Source organism: Chelonia mydas, chromosome 21 (assembly GCF_015237465.2).
Source record: "Chelonia mydas isolate rCheMyd1 chromosome 21, rCheMyd1.pri.v2, whole genome shotgun sequence".
Taxonomy (NCBI): domain Eukaryota; kingdom Metazoa; phylum Chordata; order Testudines; family Cheloniidae; genus Chelonia; species Chelonia mydas.
The window spans coordinates 13,370,829-13,397,977 of NC_051261.2; the positions used below are offsets into that span (position 1 = coordinate 13,370,829).

Sequence of the window (27,149 nt, forward strand, 5' to 3'; positions counted from 1 at the left end):
TCCAGCCAGTCCCAGGAAAGCTGAGGGGGAGTGGGGAGCCCTGGAGCGCTTCAGGCCTGCGGGCGGTAATAAGGACCACCGGGCTGTAGAGGGAAGGCAGGATAGGCCCAGGGGGAGTCCTGGTCCCTCTGTTTTAGCCCAGGGGGCTGGGCTGGGATTAGAGAGTTAATAAACCTGATGAGGGACGCACGTGACTGGATCCCTAGTGGTTTAAGTCAGGCTGAGCCCGGTTTTCTGAGGGGGGAGGGGGGTTGCGATCCCTCCCCGCTCGGCTCAAAGTCTGCGCCGCGGCTGGGTCGCCGCAGCCCCGTTATCTGCCGGCCATGGAGGCGCAGGGCTGCCTCTCCTTCTGCCCCAGCGCACCCCCGCCACCGCCCGCAGGCAAAGCCCCCCCAGCTCCAGGCCTGCAGCGGCGCACCTTCCAGGGCACCCAGAAGCTACCGACCCCCCCTCAGCATCACCCGCTTCCCCCGCAGCCGTTGCGGCTCAGCCCCAGGCCGGGCCGCTACCCGGACACGGACCCTCCAGCCCAGGAGAAAGCGGCCCACAAATACCTGGAGTCCCCCAGCCCGAGCCACCAGGCGCTGTCTGTCAACGGGAAGGCTTTCTACCAGGCCGTGGCCGAAGGTAAAGGGGGGTCTGGGCCCTGCACTGGCCTCCCGGGGGCAGGAATAGCCAGGGGTGGGTAAGAAGGGCCGTGCTGGGAGCGAAGGTGGCCTTGCGCACAGGCACCGACGGCCAGGGCTGGGGCAGCCGGACCCGGCGAGGGGGGACTGTGTGACCTTAGCCAATCTCTCTGAAAAGCGTTACAGAGCCACTGCTGGGGAGGAAGAGCCTTTTATGAAACGCATTGCCATCTGTTTCTCCTCTCCCCCTTCCTTCCTGGGATAGCGCTTCCCTTGTCTCTCTGTCTTTCCTTCTTGTCTGTCTGTTTCTTTCTTTCCTTCCTTCTGTTTCCTTCTTTCTTGTCTCTCCTTCCTTACGTTTCTTCCTCTCGTGTTTTCTTTCTTGTATGTCTGTCTCATTCTTTCTTGTATGTGTGTTTCTTTCTTATCTCTATCTTCTTGTCTTGCTTGTCCTCTTCCTTGTCTTTCTTGTCCTCCGCTTTCTTTCTTCTTTCTTTCTTTCTTTCTTTCTTGTCTCTCCCTCCTTCCTTCCTTGTATGTTTCTTTCTTTCATTCTTTAGTGTACGTCTCCTTCTTTCTTTTTTCTTTCCTTGTATGTTCCTTTCTTTCATCTCTCTCTCCTTCCTTGTATGTTCCTTTCTTTCATCTCTCTCTCCTTCCTTATATACTTATTTCTTTCTCTTCGCATTTTCCCTCCGAGCCCAGTGATTGTATTTCAGACACTATACAGCGGTTCTGGGCTTTTCTCTCATTGTTTTCCAGAGCAATAAGCAGCTCAAATGAACCTGTGCAATCCGCCCCCATCCCTCCCCCCTGCATGGTAGAACTGTCCCGTTTTCTCCCTCATTTCATTCGATTCCAGGGTCGACCCTGCAGTCCTCCGGCAAAGCTCCCGTTGAAGCCAAACCCGCAAGGTCGGGGGGTTTCGGAGGGATCTCCGAGCAAATTGCAAATTCCCACCTCTCGCTTGCAAAGGGGAGGGGGGAACGCGGGACAGAGGACCAGGGAATTTATTTGAACTTGAAAACTGAAAAATAAACTTTGTTTGGCAATTCACAGAAATCCCCCCTAATACTCCAGGAAAACCAAGCGAGTTGTTTTCTCTGCCGGTTCTCCTTAGCATTGACAAGCACCAAATTGTAATAATCCTCACGGGATCAAACTCCCTGCATTTTTTCAAAGATAGACAAAGCATCGCATAGAGCAAAGAAAGATATTTTACATAGTCCTTCTCGGTCATTCTTCTTTCTTTTCTCTCCTCTCTTTCTGTTTGGCTTCTGCACATTTATTCTGTTATCAGCTAGACCAGAAATCGAAGGAACTTTGAAGGGAAAGTGTTTTTTTCCCCCTCAATCTTCTTCTGACTCCACATCATATCCCTCCTTCCCGCATCTGGTTCTATTTGTGTGTGTTTTTAAATTCACTTTCTAAAATGTCTAAAATAATAATAATAAAAAAGCCCTTCCTGAAATGCTGGAACAGTTATTTCCTTCGTATTTATATTTAACTCTGGGTGGCGGTTTTCTTTCCTTTTCATCTATCGATCTAACTATTTCCATATTTGTTGGATTTTAACAATAATTGGTCATAGATACAAAAGGTCGTCGTCCGTCCCCCCATGTGCTGCAATATTAAAATTGGGGAAAGGTATATTAGGAAACAAAGGAAAACAGAGAGAAACGTCAGTTGGTGAATGAATGTTGCCTATGATTTAAAAAGGAGAAATGAGAGAGACCAATATATCAAGAGGTCAGTTTTCGTTTTATGGACCCCAGGTTAGCTTAAATTATTTGCTATTCCATTGTTAAGTATTACCACGATCAACATTGTGCTTAACAATAGATGTGAACTTACTGGGGTTTATTATCACCATAATAATCATCTGCGATGTGCAACGCTGCATAAATCGTGCAGCCAAATATTATCGAAATTCATTAAGAATTGCGCTCCTGCCAGCCTCCTGCGCGCAAAGATTTACGCACGGGCTTAATTTTACAGGCAACGGGGGAAATCCTGAGCCCAGTGAAATCAACCGAGAGTTTTGCCATTGACTTCAGCGAGGGCAGAATGTCTCCACTGTAGGACAGACCCTGCCCCTTGTAAGTCATTCCCAAAGTTCCCATTGACTTCAGTGGCGCAGGGACAGATTTAGTCAAGGAACCAGTGGGCAAAGTTAAGCGTGTGGGTATTCGGACTTTGAGAATCCAGCCGTGTTGGTGCGGGCTTTACCTGGAGAAATAAGAAAGGAATATTATACATACATAGAAGTTAGAGTGCCTGTAATTTCTACTGAAAACCGTGGGAAGGAACTGGATGGAGATTGCTCCCATCGCTCCATCCTTTGCTGATGCAGACTGGGGGATCCCGTGTAATAACCCCCTTGTATCTTCCTCGCTCAGGCAAGCAAGCTGTTATTGAAGTCTATGGGAACGAGGAGCACAGGACTGTGGGGTCAAATCCGGGCTCCCCCGGAGTCAATGGGATTTTTGCCGTTGGCTTCGATGCAGCAGGGATTTCACCGCAGCCTGTGCGGACCTGGGCTTTGCTTTTTTTCATGCAAAGCGAGCATACCACAATGATTTTCTCCACCAGCGAAGAGGGCAGTTTCAGAAGCTGAGCAGTGCAAAAGGAGATGGGGGAAATCAGTGCAGAAACTAAAGAATGGAAAAAGCCGAGGCGAGGTGCGAGGGAGGTTGTAAAAGTTTGTAAAAGTTCTGGGCTCCTTGGCAATCGCACAAAGCTTTCGAGAGAAGAGACGCTACTTTCCTGTCTTGACAATTCGCTGCTCACGTTTGTCTCCCTGTCTTTTCCCCGGATAATTGGCATTTGGGGCGCTATTTAAAATCCCCTTATTTATACACTCAGATTACTGCCCAAGAGGATTCGGACAGAGAGGGGTTAAAACACGGAGGGCGAGGGCATTACATTGACTGTGAATGGCGTCCTAATGCTTTGAAAATCTGCAAAGCCCCTTAGATCCTTTGGCCCGAAAACCACCCTGGATATTAATGCCCGGTGATCTATAGCGTTAGATAATGATGAATCCAAACCTACCAGTCTGCAAGCCAAAACACAACGCTGGGGGATAATAATCTAATCTAGAATAGGATTGTTTTTAACGTATTATTATTTCATAATACCTAGCTCTTAAAAATAACCAGACTTGAAAATGATAAAACACAAACAATATATACATGAAGGATAATACTCTACGGACATTAATGCTAAAAATGCAACCTAATAAAAGGCAAACAACAAACAACATAATGATACCTACCCATACAACAAACTTTGATGATGCTGACGACAGCAGGAAAATAACACTAGAATAAACAACACACAAAATATTCCACAGCTAAAATAATCATCCAGTATAACAATAATCAAATGCTAATTAATTATAACAATGACGGTTGCATTGATGTTAAAATAATTGAATAACAGAACATCAACAATGAGTTTCAGTCATAACAATATAGTTATTAAAAAAAGAACAGGAGGACTTGTGGCACCTTAGAGACTAACCAATTTATATATACACATACATACAGAAAACATGAAAAGGTGGAGTAAGAGGCCAATTAATTAAGATGAGCTATTATCAGCAGGAGAAAAAAAACTTTGGTAGTGATACTCAAGATGACCCATTTAGACAGTTGACAAGAAGGCGTGAGGATAGGTAACATGGGGAAATAGATTGAATATGTGTAATGACCCAGCCACTCCCAGTCTCGATTCAAACCCAAGTTAATTGTCTCTAGTTTGCATCTTAATTCAGGCTCAGCAGTTTCTCGTTGGAGTCTGTTTTTGAAGCTTTTCTGTTGCAAAATTGCCACCCTTAAGTCTTTTACTGAGTGGCCAGAGAGGTTGAAGTGTTCTCCTACCGGTTTTTGAACGTTATGATTCCTGATGTCAGATTTGTGTCCATTTATTCTTTCGCATAGAGATTATCCAGACTGGCCAATGTTATTGTTCTTCTTTCACTCCATTTTTCACCATTAAATAACCTCTGGACTTCACTGCCACTTATTAATTACTGTTATGGTTAAAAAGTGGCTGTGAGTTCCAACGGTTAATGATCAGTTACTGTTCTTGTTAAAGTGGCCCTGAGTTCCAACGGTTAGCTCAGGGTGACAATGCAGTAGCATAATAAACTAAAATAATGACACTACATCTTACCGAAAGGAATGCCCTGCAATTGCATCAGGTGTCTCTGTGCTGTTGGGGTTCCCACACATGGATACCCAGCCTGCCCGACCTGCAATTCCTCCCCCCCCCCAACATGTAAATCCTTTCCCCTTCAGATGAGCTTAAGCCCCGTTTCCCATCCCAGCAGCCCAGTCATAGACCTTGGCCCCGCTGCTGAAATCAAAGGCAGAAAACGGGGCATTTGTTGAATCTTCCATTAAAGCGCAGGCCCGAAGGGGGCGGGGGGGGGGGGAGCAGGAGCCGCTCCCCGCCGCCCCAGAGCCTGCAAAACGCAAACGCAGCTGGGGCTTATTGTCCCCACGCTGCTCCGTAAAGCTGGGGAGGAGAGCCCCGTTCTTTGGGCCAGAGAAGCAAGCATTCATCCTTCTCTTTCTCCTTGCTTTGTATGCTCACCTAGGGGCTACCTACTTCACAAATCAACACTCTCTCCTGGCGCAGCTACAGGCTGTAGGTTTCAGAGCAGCAGCCCTGTCAGTCTGTAGCCGCAAAAAGAACAGGAGGACTTGTGGCACCTTAGAGAGGAACCCATTTATTTGAGCATCAGCTTTCCTGAGCTACCGCTCCCTTCATCGGAGGCTCTAGCATTTGTGCGTCTAAAATATATCCACGCAAATCCGAGGACATTCCCATCCCATTTGGAAGAGCAGTGCCCATATTTTGGCTAAAACCCTGAACGGTTCTGCGTCTCTGTTATTTAGAAACCACGTTCCAGTTGCTGAATTAATTTCAAACCTCTATGTACCTCTCTCGATGAAGTATTTCCTTGTAGGAATGTCTGTCCATATTTATATCACGTGTTAATTCTCAAGAATAATAATTCTCACATGCTAATTATTCATAATTCTCGATCATTCGCAGTCTGTTAATCCCCAGTCTCTCTCGGTCTCCAGCCACACAAATATGTGTGAAGGGGTAAACAATTCTTCAGATGAAAATAATTTAGGTCTCATGCAAAGTCAGACATTTCTCTGTATTCTAGGCAGAAGTTCGTTCATGTTCATAGAGTCCAAAATGCTGCAGATTTGGATTTGATCTTTTATTGTGTACACACACGCGCATATCCACTTGCATTTGTCTTTACATAGACACACCTGGCGATCCATCGCGCACGATAGAGAGATTAGGTAGTGCTGGTCAGAAATGCGATATTTTTTCACACACACCCCCCCAAAAAAATCAAACAAAACATTTTAATTTCATTGGCTCATTGGGGGGGATTTTTCCTGTTTTTGATCAAGCAAAAAACCAAAAGAAAAAAAGTGATTTGAAAACAGAAGTTTCAGGTTTTGGTTTCTCATTCGGGGGGAAGCCCAAGAAGATTTCTTGTAACACAAACCAGCCTCTTCCATGGCCAGTTTAGTTTGTCAACAACAGCAAAAAAAATCCATTTTCGTGGGAAAAATTGGATCAGTGGAAACATTTCAATCCGCGGTGATTTATAGAGGTGCGCCCTTCTCTGAGAAAGGCAGCTCTCTGTCTGTGTGTTTCATATTGAACCCAAGTGCGCACTAAATCTGTTCCATTTTACTATCCTTTCCCCCCTTCTCTTTCATCAGATTCACTTAACACCCTGGCACTTTCCTCCTAAATGAGCCTAGGTGAGGATTACTAGAAACTCAGGGCTGAAATGAAAGGCCCCCCTGCTTCTCTAAGCACAACTATAAATTCTGGGACGAATCTTTCTGCGAGTCTCCGCTGGACGGTCTTGAAATATTTAGTTCTTAAAGCCAAATTCGGGGCAATCCCTAGCCCTTGATTTCCTTCCCTGCCAGACAGGGTCAGCTGTAGGAAACTATTTACTACGTGGCCCTTCATGTCTGCGCCCTTTGAATCTAGCCCTCCTGATAAAAAACACAGTTTGAGCTTAATTAGAAGCAGTTGGAATGGACGGACCCTTGTAGACTGGCAGGCAGCAGGCTGTGTAAACAACTCTGCCCCTGAGAAAGGGGAAGCAGGTACCACAAATAGAGGAGAGGAGAGAGAAAGGCGGGGGGGAGAAAGAGAAAAGGTCGGGGTGGAAGAAAAATGGCAGCCCCCTCCCCGCTATCAGGAGACAGTTGTAGTCAGAGGTCTACCCCGCAGCCCCAGCGCTGCCCCCCAAATCATGTTCTCAGCTCCCCCTTTAAAAAGAAAACGGGGGAAGATTCTGGGAGCGGAGAATCTTCTGACCAGGCTCGCTGGGGTTCGCCGCTAAACAGGGGCGCGGGCGGGGGCAGAAACGGGCCCGCCAGTGCAGAGGGACAAGGGAGCGATTTAAAGTGTGAGAAAGTGAGAGAGAAACTTTGACTCTCGCTTTTCCCTGCTTTCGTCTCCCGAAGCCGATCTCTCTCATGCGGGGGTGGCTTCCTTGCTTGTCTTTGGTGCAAAAGCAGAGAGGGGAATCACAGCTGGCCCTGGGATTGAGCAAGGACAGACACAAAGCTCCCGCGCCCATAAGGGTCCTGGGTAGAAATCATTCAGTCCCTGATGACTTTTCTGCTCCGTTTATTTCCCCAGCGCCCCATGAGATTGCGTGGGACGTACAATAAAAAAAACAAAACAAAACAAAAAAAACCCCTCTCCGATTTTTGCTTTGGCCAAGGAAAGAAATTGGCGAGGGAGGAATTGCGTAAGCCAAGAGACATTGACGAGTGAAATTGACTAGGTTTGATGCCTGGTTAGTCCACAGGCTAACGGGGGCAGGGCCAGGTCTCTCTCGACTTCTTAGCGCGCCCAGATACCGCGGTGATGGCTGAGTATACAGGCCTGTATCCCATTTCCTCCCCACGGCGGGAGAGTTTCTCTCTTACCCCCATCCCTCGAATAATGGTCTCCACGTTTTTCCCCTTTAACCCGAGAATTGTGCAACTGTTCCCCAGCGGCTCACCCTGCCAGCTTCATAACCCGTCTGTCTTCTCTGAGTCAAGAGAGCCCATCAAAATACACACGGGAAACTCTCCAGCACCGCGGAGCCACTTCTTCTCTCGTCTCTGATTTTCTTTATTACCCTGCCTGATTGATTTAGGTCCCCGTGTTGCTGTGTATAAATCCGCAGACCCCATGGAAATGGGGCGTGTTTTAAAGAGAAGCAGCTGGAGAAAAATGGCAGGATCATTTTGCTGATCAGATTTGGGGGGGACATCACCCTAATCTGGGGGATCAGTTCAGCCCAAGGATCTTTCCACGCTCAACAGAACAATCTCCCATCTCTTTACATAACAGTTGGGGTCACCCCCTCGTTGCAAATTTAAAAATATAATCTCAGCTAAGGACATTGCTAAATTTTGTCCCATTAATCGCCCTTCCATCCTGAATGTTTGCCTCTGTTGAGACTTGGGGAAATAAAATTGGGAAAACCCAGGACCTTGTATTTTTATCCATCCCAAGTATCTAATTTAATTGCTATATCGGTCGCTATGTATTTGAAATAGCTCGATAAACATAGCTGTGGAAAAGAGAGAAAGCTCTCTAAAGTGTCCTGTTGTCTACCTCCAGAAAACATTGCCCTCGGCGGGAATTAATCAAAACAACTAACTCAGTCTCGGCTGTTGGGATAAACCCGAAACTGGTTTAATTAAGAAAAAAAATCCCTAAATAAACCCACTTCCTAGTCCGGGGAGAGAAGGAGCCGATTCGAATTCGAAACGGTTTAAGAGAAAGGGGAGGCGCTGGGTTCCTATTAGGGTTACGTGCACGAATTCCGATCGATTGAGTTCTGTAAATTGATTCAAGGCATCCAGTGAACACAAGAAAGAATCGACCTTCCTTTTCCAGGTTTTGGTCTAGGTGCAAGATCCCGACTCTAGATCCGGTGTAAATTCGGATCCTGGACGGCCATTCTAGTTCTCCAGAGCCTCGCGGTTGTTCTTGTTTTGTTAAATGAGGTGGAGGAAAGACATGGGACTTCGGGGCGGGTGCGGAGAACGGAAGGGACAGACGAGCCGGCTGACAAGGGAAGAAAGGAAGAGAGAAGCGATTGGGGGGGGGGGGGGAAAGGAGGGAAGAGGGGAAGGACAAGACAGAAAGAGGCTACAATGGATCCATTCAAATGAATCTCATGCAATATTTCAAGGTAAAGCTCTGCTTAGCTGCAGGCACCCGGCGGGCTGGGGTCAGTCACTTTCCAGCAGACATCTGAAAGGAACTTTCTCTCCAGCACCTTCAGACAGGCCGGTCTGCGGCTCACCCCAGCGCCAGCGGCCACCCTGCGGCACCTCGCCTTGGCTGACGCAGAAATTCTTGGGGGGGAGGGAGGGGCAGAAGCTCTGGGGCCGCTCTGTGAGCCCAGCTGCAAAACAAACCCTGGGGACGGAACAGGAATAGCCCGCAAGGAAGCCAGCAGGCCATACCCTGGGTAGAGGACCCGTCCCATACAGTCTGTCCAGAATCCAGGGGCCCTCTCATTCAATCCGTACCGGATCCATCCCATACAGTCGTTACAGGATAGCGGGTCACCCCACACAGTTTATACAGGATCCAGGGCCTGTCCCATGCAATCAGCACCGGATCCATCCCACACAGTCTATACAGGATCCAGGGCCCCTCCCATTCAATCCGTACCAGATCCATCCCATACAGTCTACAGAGAATCCAGGGCCCCTCCCATTCAATCCGTACCGGATCCATCCCACACAGTCTACACAGAATGGCAGGTCACCCCACCCAGTCTATACAGGATCCAGGGCCCCTCCCATTCAATCCAGACTGGATCCAGTCTATACAGGAGCCAGGGTCCATCCCATTCAACCTATACGAGACCCTGATAAGCAAAGAATATTGGGCCCGATCCTGCCCTCACTGAAGCCCACGACCAAAATCCCCATTTGCCCCCAGTGGTGCAGGATCAGGCCCAATATCAAGAAAGCAAGTTAAAGCTCGGTGACCTGGGGCCCTTGCTGCTGGAGAAAGAGACCGTGATGGGGAGAGGAAACCCCAGAAGGCTGGATGCCCTTAGGCAAGAAAGCATTCCCTAGACTGAAACCAGGACAGGAACTTCAGCCCCAGGGCTTCCTCTGGGCATCCCCAACCCCAACTTCCATGGCGTCCACATCTGCTGAGACCAAGTCCTCGTCCTCCCCTGGGCCCCTTTGCCCCATTTGCACCTGCTGAGAGTAATAGCCTGCAGGTGAGTTGAACCAGGTGTGAGGAAAGCAGTTGCCTAGCAACCACTTTCCCCTGGAGGACTGAGGGGGTAAAATGTCCCAGGCAATGCAGAAATAGGGCACCGAGCGGGTCAAATGGGCTGGCATTGCAGCTTCAGGGTGAGCCCCACCGAGAGCCCCGGATAACCTGGGAAAGTTTTGCCTGCCCGCGTTGGTAAGAGTGCAGAGAACAGTCATCGAGATTCAGCCCCCAGAACATTCCAGGCCTGACCCGGCAACACACCAGCCATTCCCTGGAACGGGCAGGCCAGGTTGCTGCCCCCTTTGCAGCCTCCCTCACGCTGGTATTTCAGACTTTGGCTTCTGACCAAGAGCCAGGTCCTTGGCTGGCAAAAATCAACAACATTCCACTGGTGGCAACGATGCCAATTTCCACCAGCCGAGGGGCTGGCCCCAGAAGACCTTCCCCACTGGCGCGGTTCCCTCTTGTGTTCTGCTTGTCACCATCGCAGCCAAGTGTGTGTTAAAGAGAATGCTCCTGGCTTGCGGCTGGAAAAGACAGCCTGAGTTCCTCTTTCAGTATGTGGCTCTGATTTATTCCCTCCAACACATTTCAGTACAAATTCCAGACACGGGGCGGGGGGGAGAAAAATGCAACATAAATATATTGCCACAAACCCCAACGGGCTGTTTTGTATAAAGCAATTCCTTAAACAATTGATGTGGGCTGGGAAATAGATTCCCTGGGCAGTGCCGTTCAAAGGCCCTGGGATCGCTTGCATGGGGGAGTTCTTTCCAAACAGTTTCTGGAGAAAGACTGAGATCTTTGGGGAGCCCCTGGCCTCCTGCACATTTGCAAAGGCGGTAGCTGAGTGGCTGCAAACCCAGGGCGTGCAAGAAGGGAGTCGTCTCCACGCGTCAGGGTTGTGCAGCGTGTCTGTTTGCCGTCACACCAGGCAAGATATTGTTCCATCGGTGGCGAGACAGATATTGTGTCCATCTGGTCTGGAGATGGAGAAAGAGTGGGGGGAAGCACATTAGGCAGGCTGGGACAATCTCATCTCGGCTGTGCTTCGGGACAGATCCTCAGTGGGCGTAAATAAGTGCACCACCTTTGAAGCCGTTGCTGATTTACACCAGCCGAGGCTCTGCCCCTGCAGGTGCACTCCGCCTAACTCATCCCGCTCACTAGCCTCCATTCATCTCACCAACCTCCACTGCTCAGCTGCTCCCCTCCTTACTCTTCATTTCACACCCCGGCCTCCTGCTTCATTATCCCTCACCCATCCCGTTGCTAAAGACTCGGAGATCCCTGAAGCAGCACGCAGCTGGGCAAGCCCTAGAATGAATGGCTCTGCGTGCCCTTAATTCCAATTGGAGGCAAGGGGATCAAAACATCGTCAATAATTGTCCTAGAATCATAAGAACGGCCACACTGGGTCAGACCAATGGTCCATCTAGCCCAGCATCCTGTCTTCCAACAGTGGCCATCACGAGGTGCTTCAGAGGGAATCATAGAATATCAGGGTTGGAAGGGACCTCAGGAGGTCATGTAGTCCAACCCCCCTGCTCAAAGCAGGACCAATCCCCAATTTTCCCCCCAGATCCTAAAAGGCCCCCTCAAGGATTGAACTCACAGCCCTGGGTTTAAGCAGGCCAATGCTCCAACCACTGAGCTATCCCTCCCCAAATGAACAGAACAGGGCAATTATAGTGATCCATCCCCTGTGCTCCACTCCCAGCTTCTGGCAAAAAAGCTAGGGCCATTCAGAGCATAGGGTTGCATCCCTGCCCATCCTGGCTAATAGCCATTGATGGACCTATCCTCCATGAACTGATCTAATTCTTTTTTAAAACCAGTTATACTTTTGGCCTTTACAACATCCCCTGGCAACAACTTTCACAGACTGGCTGTGTGTTGAGTGAAGAAGTACACTTTCTTTTAAACCTGCTGCCTATTAATTTCATTGGGTGACCCCTGGTTCATCTGTTATGTGATGGGGTAAATAACACTTCCTCATTCACTCTCTTCACACCATTCCTGATTTTATAGACCTCTCTCATATCCTCCCGAGTCGTTCATTTTCTAAGCTGAACAGTGCCAGTCCTTTTAATCTCTCCTCATGTGGAAGCTTTTTCCTTCCCCTAATCATTTCTGTTGCCTCTCTCTGTACTCTTTCCAATTCTAATCCCATCTGTTAAATTGACAGGAGACACACATGTACCATGCTCTAGGCCAATGCAGATAACAGAATCTCTCTCTGTTTTAATAAAAGAACAGGAGCACTTGTAACACCTTAGAGACTAATAAATTTATTAGAGCAAAAGCTTTCATGGGCTAGAGCTCACTTCATCGGATGCATAGAATGGAACATAGAGTAAGACGATATATATACATACAGATAAGTTGGAAGTTGCCATACAAACTGTGAGACGCTAATTAGTTAAGATGAGCTATTATCAGGAGAAAAAAACTTTTGTAGTGATAATCAAGATGGCCCATTTAGACAGTTGACAAGAAGGTGTGAGGATACTTAACATGGGGAAACAGATGCAATATGTGTAATGACCCAGCCACTCCCAGTCTCTATTCAAACCCAAGTTAATGGTATCTAGTTTGCATCTTAATTCAAGCTCAGCAGTTTCTCGCGTTGGCATCCGTTTTAGAAGCTTTACTGTTGCAAAATTGCCACCCTTAAGTCTTTTACTGAGTGGCCAGAAAGGTTGAAGTGTTCTCCTACCGGTTTTTGAACGTTATGATTCCTGATGTCAGATTTGTGTCCATTTATTCTTTTGCATACAGACTGTCCAGTTTGGCCAATGTACATGGCAGAGGGGCATTGCTGGCACATATCACATTGGTAGATGTGCAGGTGAACGAGCCCCTGATGATGTGGCTAATGTTATTAGGTCCTATGATGGTGTCACTTGAATAAATATGTGGACAGAGTTGGCATCGGGCTTTGTTGCAAGGATAGGTTTCTGGGTTAGTGTTTTTGTTGTGTGGTTGCTGGAGAGTATTTGCTTCAGGTTGGGGGGCTGTCTGTAAGCGAGGACTGGTCTGTCTCCCAAGATCTGTGGGAGTGAGGGATCATTTTTCAGGATAGGTTCTAAACCTGTGATGATCAGCTGGAGAGGTTTTAGTTGGGGGCTGAAGGTGACGGCTAGTGGCATTCTGTTGTTTTCTTTGTTGGGCCTGTCCTCTAGTAGGTGACTTCTGGGTACTCTTCTGGCTCTGTCAATCTGTTTTTTCACTTCAGCAGGTGGGTATTGTAGTTGTAAGAATGCTTGATAGAGATCTTGTAGGTGTTTGTCTCTATCTGAGGAGTTGGAGCAAATGCGGTTGTATCGTAGAGCTTGGCTGTAGACAATGGATCATGTGGTGTGGTCTGGATGGAAGCTGGAAGCATGTAGATAAGTATAGCGGTCAGTAGGTTTCCAGTATAGGGTGGTGTTTATGTGACCATTGCTTATTAGCACCGTAGTGTCTAGGAAGTGGATCTCTTGTGTGGACTGGTCCAGGCTGAGGTTGATGGTGGGATGGAAATTGTTGAAATCATGATGGAATTCCTATGTGGCCTCCATCACATTAGTACCCAAGTGACTCTCACTATTTAAGGAAGGAGCTAGGAAGGGCTATTACCTCTATTTGACAGAAGGGGAACTGAGACACAGGGTTGCTTGACTTGCCCAAGGTCACACAGAGCTCAGTGGCAGAGCAGAAAACTGAGCTCTGGTCTCCTGAGTCGCTGTCTACTACCCAAAAAGGTGTTGTAACCCTAGCCCTTCATTGGCTTCCCCCAGGAGAAAACCTGGGCCCCACTCGCTGGCTCTGCGCTTTCACCTATTCCCCAACAGAGGAGTAGTCTTTCCCCTCTGGGTATATTGCAGTCGTCGGCAAGATGGATTTGGACCCACTATCTGTCCTGGTGTGTCTTCCCCCTTTTAATGATTTCATCCACAAATCCCACCAGCCCTGCCTTCCCCCACCCCAAGGCTGAGCCATTCAGTTGCAGGAGTCCTTAATTCTTGCCTGATGGGGCACGGAGGAGATCTTCCCCCAGAAGTACAGGCCCTAATCTCTCTGCACCCACCCCAGACCCGTGGTGCTGTTTCAGTGTTTAAGGGGGAACTTGGAATGTGTGCTCCATGAATTTATTCAGAGCCACCAGCCAAGCTCCTGGGTCCGGAATAGTTTAGAACATCCATAGAGAGCAACGTTTGAGGGGTAGGGGAAGCAGACAACAACATGGCTCTGTGATTCCTTAACCCACTGCTCTGTGTGTTCCCACTGCAGCTGGAGCAAAAAGCGCCAAAGGGCAGGGGTACCACCCCGTGCCCACAGACTGCAGAGCCCAGCTGGAAGAAGCCCCTGATCTCAGCTGCTCCCCAGCTGCTTCTCTGGGCAGTTTGAGGGAGCACATCTCCCCTGAGCTCACTGACGCCATGGAGCTATCCAAGAACAAGAACAAGAAGAGGAGGAACAGGACGACCTTCAGCACCTTCCAACTGGAAGAGCTGGAGAAGGTCTTCCAGAAAACCCATTACCCCGATGTGTATGCCAGGGAGCAGCTGGCACTGAGGACAGACCTAACAGAAGCCAGGGTCCAGGTAAGGGAACGAGGGGCAGGCAGGGGATTGGTCCTGCTTTGAGCAGGGGGTTGGACGAGATGACCTCCTGAGGTCCCTTCCAACCCTGATCTTCTATGATTTCTGCAAGGCCCCCTGCTCCTTTCCACAAAGTAAAGTGGCCTTTGCCACCCTACTAATCACTTCACCTGGGATTGTACAAGCCAAGCAGGGGCAGGCCAGGTTGGTACTTGGATTGGAAGATTGCCAAGAGATGCTTACATAGTGTCGGTGTTCCTTCTTCTATCTCCGTAACGAACCCAGCCTGGTGCTATAGGGCGCTGTGCTGCTGGAGTACCAGCTTTGTAAAACGGAGGGAGCCACAGCCATTTGGGCCCATTAAATATCCCATTGTGGTATTTTGGCCTAGAGAAGGCTGGTTAATCCCAGCGTCCAGGGCAAATTCCAGTCGGAATAATTACATTGTAACCGATCTTTCTCTAGCAATCGTCTCATGTTCTAAAGTGCTCGGCATTGTACAGGACCTAGGCACAAGCCTGAAGTCCACCTGTATTCTCAGATGGCTATGAAAGCCATCTTTACCTCTTTTCCTAAAAGGCCAAGAAGCATTCCTGTAGGGTCTGCTGTTAAACTTCTGCCACTTTCCACCCTCCGTAATATCTTTTATTGGACCAATTTCTGGAACCCACACAGGGTATCGTCAAACAATTACAAGCCCATAATCGACAGGGACCACATCCTGAACCCGCTCTGAACCCATGAACCTTCTCTAAACCCGCTCCTCTGGCTTCAAACAACCCCCCAGACTCACCAAGCTCACTATCCGAAGTAAGCTTCTCACAGACCAAGACACACCAAGTCAAAGCAGCACTAGACCCTGTCATAACAACAGATGCAAAACCTGCAGACATATCTCTACTGCTACAATGATAAATCCCCCTCCCCCCACACACACCACACTTTTCAAGGTCCCTGGGTCCTACATATGCCTATCACAACATGGGGCATACCTTATCCCTTGCATCAAATGCCTCAACAACTGGAAACCAGACAATCACTATGCTCTCGAATGAACTCACACAGAAAAATCATAAAAGAAACACACCCGGTCACCTGCGGGTGAAAACTTTTCACAAAACGACCACTCTATAGGTGACCTCTCAGTCCTAGTCCTCAAAGGACACCTGCACAATAGCTTCTAAAGACAGGCCTGGGAGCTTAAATTCAGAACTTTGCAAGATGCTAAAAGCCATGGACACTGGATTTACGTCTCATAACAAAAATCTGTAACTCACTAACCCTCCTTTGTTCTGTGACTGTAGAGGTGTTAATTGCCCTCTTCATCTTGAATGGTCTCTTGCAACATGTGTTAAATTCTTATGCTTACCAAGCTGTTCCATCTTGTATTTAGCTGTGATAATTAAATTTCCCAGATCTGAAGAGGAGCTCTGTGTGGCTCCAAAGTTTGTCTCTTTCATCAACGACAGTTCATCCAATAAAGGATACTACACCTCACCCACCTTGTGTCTCTCATATCCTGGGACCAACATGGCTACAACAACTCTGCAAACAAAGTTTAAACTCTTGTTCAATGTCTTTCTTTTAATAACAGCACCATCTTGCATTTATACAGCACCTTTCAACCCAGCTAAAGGGTTTTTACCACTGGCATCCCCAGGACATGCATAGGGACTGGACTGGAGTGGATAACTTATCCCTTCACTGAATGGAGAAGCCACGCCAAGGAGACCTGGGCATACAGCTTGGAGCAGCCCAGCTTTTCCTCTCGCACCCCCTTTACATCAGCAGGGTTAACTCTCCCCACAGGCATTGGCATGTGGTTTCAGTCTCACGCTGGAAAGCCAGAAAAGTTGGCTTGCAGGAATGCCTGTAGGAATGTGCAAAATGAAGTGAGTGCGAGTGATGATCGAAAGCAACAGGGAGAAACTGGCGCTCAGAGCTACAAACACACATCTGGACAGGAATACGCGCAGCCTCGCCACTCTGGTTATTAAATATCACTGTAGAGGACGAGCCAGTCTGCAAATGTAATGCTGGGTGAGGGAGAATGTCCCGTCAGCGGAGAGATGCAGAGAGGGGGATGTAACAGTCCAGTGTGTCTGAGCCAGCGCTCATATGCGGGGACTCCGCCAGGATATGCTTTGTCACCCAGCCTGCCACTGCTACAGGGTTAGCTGGGAAGCACATTCTGAGGCAGGATGGGTTCTGGGGAGAAGCTAGTGGTGTCCCCTGGTGGCAGCAGTCGTAGGAGACTAAGGAGAGTGGAAGCAAGTGTGATGGAAAGGAGGCTGCTGCTGTTTGGTTTGGGGACAGAATAATAATAATTCCTAGTTTTTATACAGCACTTTTCATTTAGAGACCTCAAAGCACTTTACAGAGGAGGTCAGTATCATTCTTCCCATTTTACAGGTGGGTAAACTGAGGCACAGGGAGGTGAAGTGTCTTGCCAGCTCAGGGCAGAAATGGATGTAGAGTTTAAAGGAACGGGACGTTGTGAGATGGGGGTGGAGGGCCAGATCTGAAAGGGCCCAGAGTTTGGTCTCAGGATTTTGGTTTGGCCTGTTACACAGTTAGGGGCCGGTCAGAAAGTTCTAATCTGGATCTGAATGGTTCAGGGATACCTGGATCTCAGACTGAGGCTTGGGTTCATCTCTAACAGTCAGTGCTGCAGCTAGTGGAATAAGCGAAGAGTCAGAAAGAGGTCAGCCAAGGAGAGGCCCTCCTAGATATAGACTCAGATTTTAAGCCCAGAAGGGTCCGTTATGATAATCTAGTCTGACCTTCTGCATAGCAAAAGCCAGAGACCCTCCCCCAGTGATTCCCTGCATCAAGCCCATAGGAAGATAACCGCAATGCTATCTTGGGAAATTCCCCTGAATGCAGTTATTTGAGGTGGTAACTAAAGTGCTAACAACCTCAGACTGGCACTTCCTGAGACAGCCCCACTGAAACCTCAGCATCTCTAGCGCCTGCCAGAGACAATGTTACCAGCTTCTTGCTAGATAGCACCAAACTGCCATCATCTTCCGAGGCTGGGGCCATCACCGCATCCCAGTGGTGCCTGTACCATCAGATGGAGAACCCGCAGCTAGTTCCTCCAGGCCGAGGCTAGACCCCTGTGAATATACTCACTGTTAATGGACTGGAGTACATCAGAATAGAAGCAGCTTGGGGAAATCTGAGACCCAGGAACGCATGAATAGAGGTTGTGTGTGTGGTAACCGCCTGTAGGCTGCAGCTATTCATAGGAAGCATCTGACTACTTCCAGAGGGTGGGTCCATTTTACAGTAGAACAGCTACAGCGTTGTGGGTGCTTCCTACATCAATGGAAGAGTTTTCCCATCACTGTAATTAATTCACCTCTCTGCAAGGCAGCAGCTAGGTGGACGGAAGACTTCTTCCATCAACCTCGTTGCGCCTACAGAGAGGGTAAGATCAAGCTAACTATGTCGTACCAGGGGCGAATTTTTTCACAGCCCTGAGCAATGGAGCTAGGCCAACTTAATTTGTAGGCGTAGACAAGGCCATAATGAGGATATAAAAATAAGTAGTCACCCCAGGAACCTGTGCTCTGTATGTTATGGGAGAGAAAGGACGTCTTCCCCCTTTCTGCTGTTGAATTCAGTGCCAGTTAAAAGGCAGACAGCCCTGGAGACTGAAGTCTTTTTGTTATCCAGAGAGCAGGTACAGCAAGGGAAAGCAGCATAAGCTTGCTCCAAACTCCATCCGACAGATGAGCCTCAGCCATGAACTGGAGGGACCAGCCCTACTGCTGTCGTCTCTCCATGGTCCATTCAACCCTTGGCACCTCTGAGACTGCCAACAAGGGGGCGAGATAGCGATGGTATCACTAGGGCTCCTTGTGTGCTGTAGATGCCTGTCAGCTAGGAACCGGACCGACAGCCACCAGACACATCGTGGCAAAGGCTTTCAGATGCTGCCGACCTGCACAGCATCGGATCTGCTGGCCACAAGACGAAGGGCTCCATGCCTCGGTATCAACCCGCCGCTCACAGCCCATGCTCTTAAAGGATCAGTTTGATGAAGTGACTCACCAGCCAGTGCGTTGCCTTGTGGCTGGGTATGATGCTGTTGGTTTTTCCCTCTCCATTGCCGCACTGACCAGCCCTCAGGTCTGCCGGTGGCCCTTGGTCCCGTGACTCAGCCCTCCAGCCAGGTCAATTTCTAATCTCACCCCTTCTGAGTTAAGGGGGAGACGAGTCCAATAACAGTCCAGCAGCCTTGTGCCAGGGCTCCAAACCGACTCTAGGCCAGCTATGCCTCTTGCCCAGGACCTTCACCAGGCCTTTCCATGGTGGCCTATAGAGACTGGATTCCCTACTCTATAGCCTTGGTTCCAGCCCAGGACCCTGGAGCAGATGACTAAGATCTGCTTCTTCTGACCTCTTCCTTCTTCCCCAGTCTTCTTCCTACTGTGGCCCGCCTCTAGGCCTTTTCCTCCAGCCCTCAGGGGAATGGTAACATAAGACAGACACAATGCAAAAATAACCCAGACACATCCCTGGTCTCCCTTCTCTGGGGGGACACTGGATAAGCCATGGCCCTGCTCAGCATCCTCCGGGTAGCATTTGCAGTAAACATCTGCCAGCTTTGGCTCCGCAGTGCTTCTTGCTGGGAGCTAGTTGGGAGAGATCTGTCCACCTCCCTGGGCTTGGCCCTCTTCAAATGGGCTTTTCCCTTTTAAGGCTCCTCTCCTCCATGGTTGGCATGCCTGACCCCAAAGCTGTTCCTTCAACCCCTTCTTGCCTGGTGTGGGGCTTGTACAGCCCATCACCAACATCACAATGGAAGGTAACTTTCTGGGGCTAGCTGGTTTCATCTGGGCTAAGGTAAGACTTGGGCTCAATCCTTTTGTCAGGCCATGGGTGGAAATGTGTTTGGTGGTCTTGTACCAACCCCGAATGGGGCCAGAAATGAACCCAGGAGACCACCACGGAATCTAGCGCTCCGAATGGTCTCCATAAATGAGAGCAATAGGGATGGCGCAGTCGCGGTGCCAGGTGAGGACCGAGGTGCACTGGAAGATGGAAGCTTGCCCAGTGCTCACCCTGCCAGTGCCTTCATCCCCTCGCCAAAATCACATGCACCATATGGACCCATTTATAGCTCAGATAGGAACCAATGCATGCGAGTACCCCACATTCCACTGCAGGGTCCCCTAAACCCACTTACCAGACAAAATAAGTTTTGTGCTAATAAAGTGGCAGAGTCCGCTACACAATACCCCATATGCCAGAGGAACCCCGGACACTGCACTGCCCCCTATTGCCCAGACACATACCAACATAAGCCCCATATTCCTTGGGTGTCTCCAGTCTCCTGCCCCCCCGTAAGGTCATGGTAGGTCTAAAGTTGATCACTTTCAGTTGGGTCCCTGCTGGGTCTGACCCTTGGCCGTTTCAGTGTCTCTGTGTTGATTGACAGTCTCAGCTCACCCGGGATTTGCACTGTTCCCCCAGGTTTGGTTCCAGAACCGGAGAGCAAAGTGGCGGAAACGGGAACGTTATGGGAAAATCCAGGAGGCGAGAAATCCCTTCGCAGCCACCTACGACATCTCTGCCCTGCCCAGGGCTGAAAACTACCCTCAGGTACTGAGACAGAATCAGGAACAGTGGCCAGACCTCACCCTCATCAGAACGTGCTGCGCCAAATTAGGATTTCACGTCCACGAGCCTAAATCTAGATTAGCTCCACTCAAATCAATGCAGTTACTTCAGATTGACACCATGTAAATGAGAAGACAAGGGGCCCCTAATCTCCCTCATAAAGGGAGAATAATGCAGCAGATCAGAGCGACACCATATTACGCCCCATTTCCAAGCCTTTTGAATGGCTTCACTGGGGAATCTCATACTTCCCTAATATCCCCCTAAGCCCCTGGCCCCACAGACCAGGGATAAGCACAGCAGAATAGCCCAACTGGTGCTGCCTTCATATTCACCCTTCATATTTCTAAGACAGCTGGGAGAAATTTTTCCAGATTAAATATTTTTTTCCCCCTGAAAAATCCAGATTTGGGTCGACCAAAACATTTCGCATCGAATTCACCAAATTGTTTCAGTCAGAAACAAACAAACCCTTCAGAAAAAGTCAAAACATTTCATTTCAACATTTTTGAAATGAAACGTTTTGATGCAAAATGACTTTTTGTTTCCAATTTTACTTTTATGAATTATTTTAACAGGTAAAAAAAACAACATCCCCCCACACCTTCAAAATGAAACAAACTGGTTCATTTGACCCCAAATGATTATTTTATTTTTGTTCTTCAGTTCAGCCAACTCACCAGGAACAAACAAAAAAATCATAGTTACTGGCTAAGCTCCATTTTCTAATGCCCTTGGGACACTTCCCTTGTCCCCCAGTGCTCCTGGCCAGAGTCAACTAAAGACAAGCCTGGCCCGTCTCAGAAACTCCATCCCAGATCTTACACTACCCACTGCATATGCTGGAATAGGACTTTGGGAGCGTGATCATTTCTCTCTGGAGCCCCATACAGCGTGGGCATGATCAATTTCATGAGTGACCCCCTAGCTTTCGAGTGCCAAATGCGTGTATCCAAGCACACCAGAACTCTGGGGCACTGGAAAGACGGTGTTGACTGAGTACTTAAGACCATTTCTACCATTGAATGTCACCCAGTAATTAGTGGACCCTCTAAGATTTCTGCTCTCTGCCCTCTCATTAGGTGCCCGATCACACAAAGTTGGTGGGATTTAAGGGCACTCACAGGTTCGGGTCGAATGTTCCAGGGCATTCGGGTCCAATGTTCCAGAAGAACGTGCAGCTCCGGCATTGGGAGTTATGTAGCAAAGAACCCACCGCTCCTTGCAGTGTTCTCCCCAGGGCTCTCCTATGCCCTGGGAACACCAGACCTAAATTGTGTCCTTAAATTACGTAACACCCTTTTTTGCTGATTTTCGAGACCCGCCCAGCCCTTGTAAACATTTTGCAAAACTGAAACATACGAGCAGAATTAAGGACCCAGCCACCCCTTACTGTGCGATGTAATTTACGGACAGCCCCTTTTCCCTCCCAACAATTTATCGATGGAGAATGCCGTTTCCACAACATTTGACATTTTCGATGAGGAAATTTTGTTTTTTGCTGAAATTTTCTGATTTTTGGTTAAGAAAAACTGAAACAAACTATTTGGGGCCAATTCAACTTGAAACAGCATTTCTCTATTGTGGGGCATTGCCTCACGGGAGTTGTAGGTAGAAGGCCTGATGCCCCCATGCTCTCCTATGGGCCAGTTTTCCTGGCCAGATGACATCTTTGTAGAAGGGTCAATTCACTACTGGAGCGCCCCCTCGTGGCTGGGCATGGTGTAGTAGTGCTTTTCCCTCTAGCACCTCTGCCGACACTCGCTTTGGTCCTGCAGGGTCTGTCTTCTCGCGACGCTGCCCTCCAGCCAGGTCACGTTTTAATTCCATCCTTTCCAGGGGAACAGAAAGTTCAACACAGAACAGTCCAGTATCATTACAAAAGGCCTTTGGCCCCCAACTCTGGGCCACATGGTGTATACACCCTTTTCTCAGGGCTTCCAGCAGTCTATATCCCCCTTCTCAGGGGCTTCCCCACCTTCCCCAGTGACTGGTGGGGGAAGCCCAGACCCACTTTCTATGCTGGGTTCCAGTCCAGGGACCCTATCCCAGCAGCCAAGGTCTGCTCCTTCAGACTGCTGTCTCCTGGACTTTCGTCCTACTGTAGCGTCTCCCACAACCTCTCTAAATTCACCCTTCGTTCAGGGCAGGGTTCTCCTCGGGAATCCCCCAACAAATCCCAAACTTAAACCAACTTCTCAGGCTTGACCTTTCATCCCTCCTAAGTTTCCCTTGCTCAGTTCCTCAGAGGAATGCCTCCCTGGACTCAACCTCTGGAAGTCCAGATCTCCTGCCCCTTTATCAGGGCTCATCACCAGAGCCTGTTACACCCCTGTGCCTGCTCCATATATCTCTCGGCCTCCTAGCAGACTTCTCGATTCAGGAGGGGATCCCAGGGCCAACTCTTCCCCTCTGGGCTTCCTCCTTGACTCTCCAATCTCTCCACGCTCGAATCCCAGGGAGTGACCGCACAGTTCTTCCCTCTCATAATGCAGCCCCTTCTGATCTGGGCTTCCTCTCTTTAGTTACCACTTAGCTCCATCCCCAGCTGGGCTTCATCTTAAATAAGGCCTGGCCCACCCTGCAGGTGCAGCCAGATGGGTTAATTGGCCTTTGAGGGGGTACACACCCCTGCACAATCTCCCCACTGGTGGAGGGGTATCATGTGAAATGTAGTCCATCCAAGGCATCCAGGAGAGACCGAGGGCCTTCTCAGACCCAAACGGCAACGCCCAAGAGGCAGCGTGCCCCACATGGGAATACAGTTTAATGTTGAATGGACTCATTTTAACACTTGTGACTCGAAATTTCAATGGTCATTAGGAAAACGGAAACAGAACATTTTGTTTGGGGTCAGTTCAAGATTAAACTGGGATGCTGAACCGGTGGAATTCCCCCTGGGATGGAAATTCTGACTTGCACTCAGCTGCACTCCATCCCCCGCAGCAGGCATGCAGGAGGGACAGCGCGCCCTCCAGACCAGTCAGCAGCTAACCCAGCCTCGTCTGTCTGTTTTCCCTTGTTTCAGCTGCAGAATAACCTGTGGCCGAGCGCCGGATCGGGGAGCCCTGCAGGCCCCTGCCTCATGCCCCCTGAGAGCATCCCTTCCCCCTGCGTGTCTCCATACCCGCATGCCCATGGGAACATTGCCGGATTCATGGGCATCCCTGGTTCTCCCAACCAACACCCCGGGATCAACAACCTGTACTCCATCCACGGCTTCCCCCCTTCCCTCGGCAGCCACGGCTTTGAGCCCCCACCGGACAACGACTACAAGTCCCCGGGCCTGGTCACGCTGAGAGTGAAATCCAAAGAGCCTGCCAGCCTGCTTAACTGGACCACGTGATCACCCTGGAAGGAGCTGGGCTGAGGACACAACCCACCCAGCAGGTGGTAGGCAGCTCTTTGAAGCCAACTTTCCACACGGGGTAGAGAGAGCTCCCAGTCTGTGCTTTTCCCTTCCCTTCAGCCTCCCTGCACTCCAGGCCCAGCAACTGGCACCTCAGACAGGATCCCAGCGCTGAAGAGAACTGAGGAGCGCAGCGGCCATCTTCCTCCTTGTCTTGGCGCTGAGGTGTTGGAGTCAGCCCCCAGGAGATTTCTACAGAGGCTGGAAAGCTCTTATTCCAACTCTGATTCCCTCCTTCCAGAATCCCTCAGGCTTGCTCTGCAATGGGACTTTTTTGCCCCACGCTTCCCACCCGGGCTGCCTCCAGGGGGAGCCAAAAGCAGTGGTAGCAACTGCAGGAGCCCTAGTGTAGACAAGACCTTATCACCGTGTTGCGTAGACAGTCTCTGTTAGGGTAAAATGCCAGTGGGCCGGAGAGCCCTACCTGCGCTGTGGCCATCATTGGTGGGGCTGAGACATTGTAGGGGGTGGAAACATCCAGTGCAGACCCACTCACGCGTCTGCAGGGAAAAGGGACCAGGAATGGCACAGTCATCTGCCCCCTTAGTTCTCACCCAATCCAATGTCCCCTTCTCCTGAGTGGGAGAAGCCACCAGAGATTCTCCTCCCATAATCCACTGCACCATGACGCTTCTGCAAAGCCCTGACTCCCCTCCAGCAAGCGCTTCCATGGGCAGGGACAGGGTGGGGAAGGAGAGAGGCAAGAGCTGATGGGGTGGGGGCAGTGATGATCCCCCATTTACCATGGAACGCTGGAGTCTGCTGCTATTCACATTTACTGAGCTGTGCTCTGCTACCTGCCCCTGGTCTTAGCGAGAGGGGAGGGGGGGTCCCAAGTATAACCTCACCGAAGGCCCCCACAAAAATCCATCCAGCCCAGGAAGGAGAGGAGGGGAGCCGAGCCTCGTCCTGTGTGCAGGGGCTGGATGGGGGATTTGCTCCCAAACTGCAGCTGCTTTAGATGGAGATTTCTTAGTAGAATGGTTTCCCTTTGGTCTGAGCCATTAGCCAGCACCTGAGGCCTTGCTGGGTAAGGGTCGTTTCCAATAGGAGGAAAAATTGATGCTACGAGCCAGGTATATTCTCTGGTGCAATCCTGGTGGTTTACTAAGAATGCACAGAGCCCTCTTCTCCTGAACACTGCAGGAACAAACAGCAGCAGGGGCAGGCAATGTTCGTTGCTCAGAATTTCCACACCTGCCCCTCCAGCCAGCACTCTGCCCAAAAGCTGTCCTCTCTCTTGGCTTCCTCCCAGGGCCACACTCCTATGGCGCCTCTCGCGGTCTGCTCAACTGCTCCCTGCTTTCTCATTCCTTTCACTCATGTACAGCGGTCACCAACATCAAAGTCCCAGCCCCCGTGCTTGCAACCAGGCTTCAGGAACACCCCTCTGCTGTGTGGCTTAGCTCAGGCCTCGCCATGCTGGTCAGTGCCTTAAGCAGTGGCTTCTGTTGCTTCAACTCCCACTAAACAAAGGGTATTTAATTGCTCCCTCTGTTAGTCTGAACAAAAGATAGCTGCATGCCCCTGGGCTTCGAGGAGGCAGCCACCGACGCAACAATAATAAAAATGCAGTGGGAAATCTAAGGGTGAGTCTACACTACAGCCGCTCCAAGGGCAGAGGTACAGTAGCACCCGAACGTAGACACTTCCTCCATCCGTGCTGACGTAGTCAATCTACCGGCCTGCGAGGCAGTAGCTAGGTTGACAGCAGAATCCTTCCATCGACCGAGCTGTGTCGACACTGGGGGTTTAGGGGAACTTCACGGCATCAGGGCATGAACTATGTCACTACCCTGAGAGACGCAGCTAGGTCGACCTAAGTTTTATGTGTAGCCAAGGCCTAAAACAACCCACCGGGAGGGGAAATGCTAGCATGATGCATTGGTTACTGCAGGTGCCTTCTAGGCGGTTCCTGCAACGCCAGCAAGATTCACCCCGCTGGGGACACACTGTGTTATCAGAGCAGGAGCCATTTTCATGTCTGGAGCAGTTTGCAGCCACCACCCTCGGAAGGGACTTCCCCGAAAACCATCCCCAGCTAATCATCCGTCCGCAGGGGGAGCCAACAGCTTTGAAGCAGGCTCAGCGGAACAACTGCAGAGACAGCCTGTCAAAGCACAGACCCGAACTACAGAAGTTCACAAAAGTCTGGTTCCTTTACAGAGAGAAGAACTGGGTTCGAGGTTCTAGCACAGTGATGGGGACAGGGCACGGTTTAGTTCTAGATTACAAGCCCAGAAGGGTCCATTATCTATTCTAGATCATTTGGTTTGACCTTCTGAATAACGCAGTCATCAACTCCTGACACAGCCAGGGACTCACTATGTGGTCTTGGGTAAGTCACTTAAAGGTAACCTTCTAAAAGGCAAAATGAGTTTCAGCCTTTTATGCTTTTTATGAGGGGTTTTGATCTAACAGAGGGGGGGGTTTAAATTACCCCCCCCCCAGTCTCTACTTTTTCTTCTGGTTTACTAGAGCGCATCAAAAAAAATTTAGTTTACAATTGTAAACTATGATTGTTTCACAGGAAAATGGCTTTTTTATTGAAACTGAAAAAAATTCCAAAAATATGTGACAACAAATGTTTTAGTCAAAAATTTTCATGGGGAAAAAATTCATTTCCAGCCCAATTCTTTACATGAGAAGTATCAGAAATGCCAAGTTTTACTGGGGGTCTCCTTGGAATACTCAGAGATTAGGCTGGAAGCTCTCTCAGCCCTTAATTCTGAATCTTTCACAAGAGTTTTCTCCCAACTGTTTCTTAGATGTTTGGGGTAAACATGTATCACTAAAAACACAAACAATGTTCATCACTCCTTCGCTCACTTAGAATTCATAGGTTCCAAGGACAGATAATCTAGTCTGACCTCCTATATAACTAGAGGCTAGAGAACTTCCTCAGAATAATGCCCAGAGCCGATCTTCTAGAAAAATATCCAGTCTTTATTTAAAAATTGTCTGATGAAGAATCCACCATGACCCTTGGTAAGTTATTCCAATGATACATTTTTAACACTGAGAGAAAGGAATGCCTTATCTCCAGCCTGAATTTGTCTACCTTCAACTTCCAGGCATTGGATCATGTTAGACCTTTCTCTGCTTGATTGAAGAGCCCATTATAAAATATCCGCCCCCTCCCCCCACCTCCATGTAGGTGCTTATAAACTGTCATCAAGTCAGCCCTTAACCTTCTCTTCGTTAAGCTAAACAGATGGAGCTCTTTGAGTCTATGACTATTAGGCAGGTTTTCTAATCCTTTAATAATTCTCATGGCTCTTCTCTGAACCATCTCCAATTTATCAACATCCTTCTTGAATCGTGGGCACCAGAACTGGACACAGGATTCCAGCAGTGGTTGCACCAGTGCCAAATACGGAAGTAAAATCACCTCTCTGCTCCTGCTCAAGATTCCCCTCTTTACGCATCCCAGGATGGCATTCACCGTTTTGGCCACAGCATCACACTGGGCGCTCATGTTCACCACGACCCCCAAATCTTTTTCAGAGTCACTGCTTCCCAGGGTAGACCCCCCCCCACATCCTATATCTATGGCCTACATTCTTTGTTCCTAGATGGATACAT

General features: G+C 49.3%; 1 protein-coding gene across 1 annotated transcript; it reads left to right on the forward strand.

The window, feature by feature from the left end:
* Window positions 1–323: 323 nt before the first annotated feature.
* ALX3 (ALX homeobox 3) lies at window positions 324–23,517 on the forward strand. The gene is made up of 4 exons (XM_037885247.2): window positions 324–627; window positions 14,214–14,527; window positions 20,009–20,137; window positions 23,184–23,517. The coding sequence occupies exons 1-4, from the start codon at window positions 324–326 to the stop codon at window positions 23,499–23,501; spliced, it is 1,065 nt and encodes a 354-aa protein (XP_037741175.1). The 3' UTR covers window positions 23,502–23,517.
* Window positions 23,518–27,149: the final 3,632 nt, after the last annotated feature.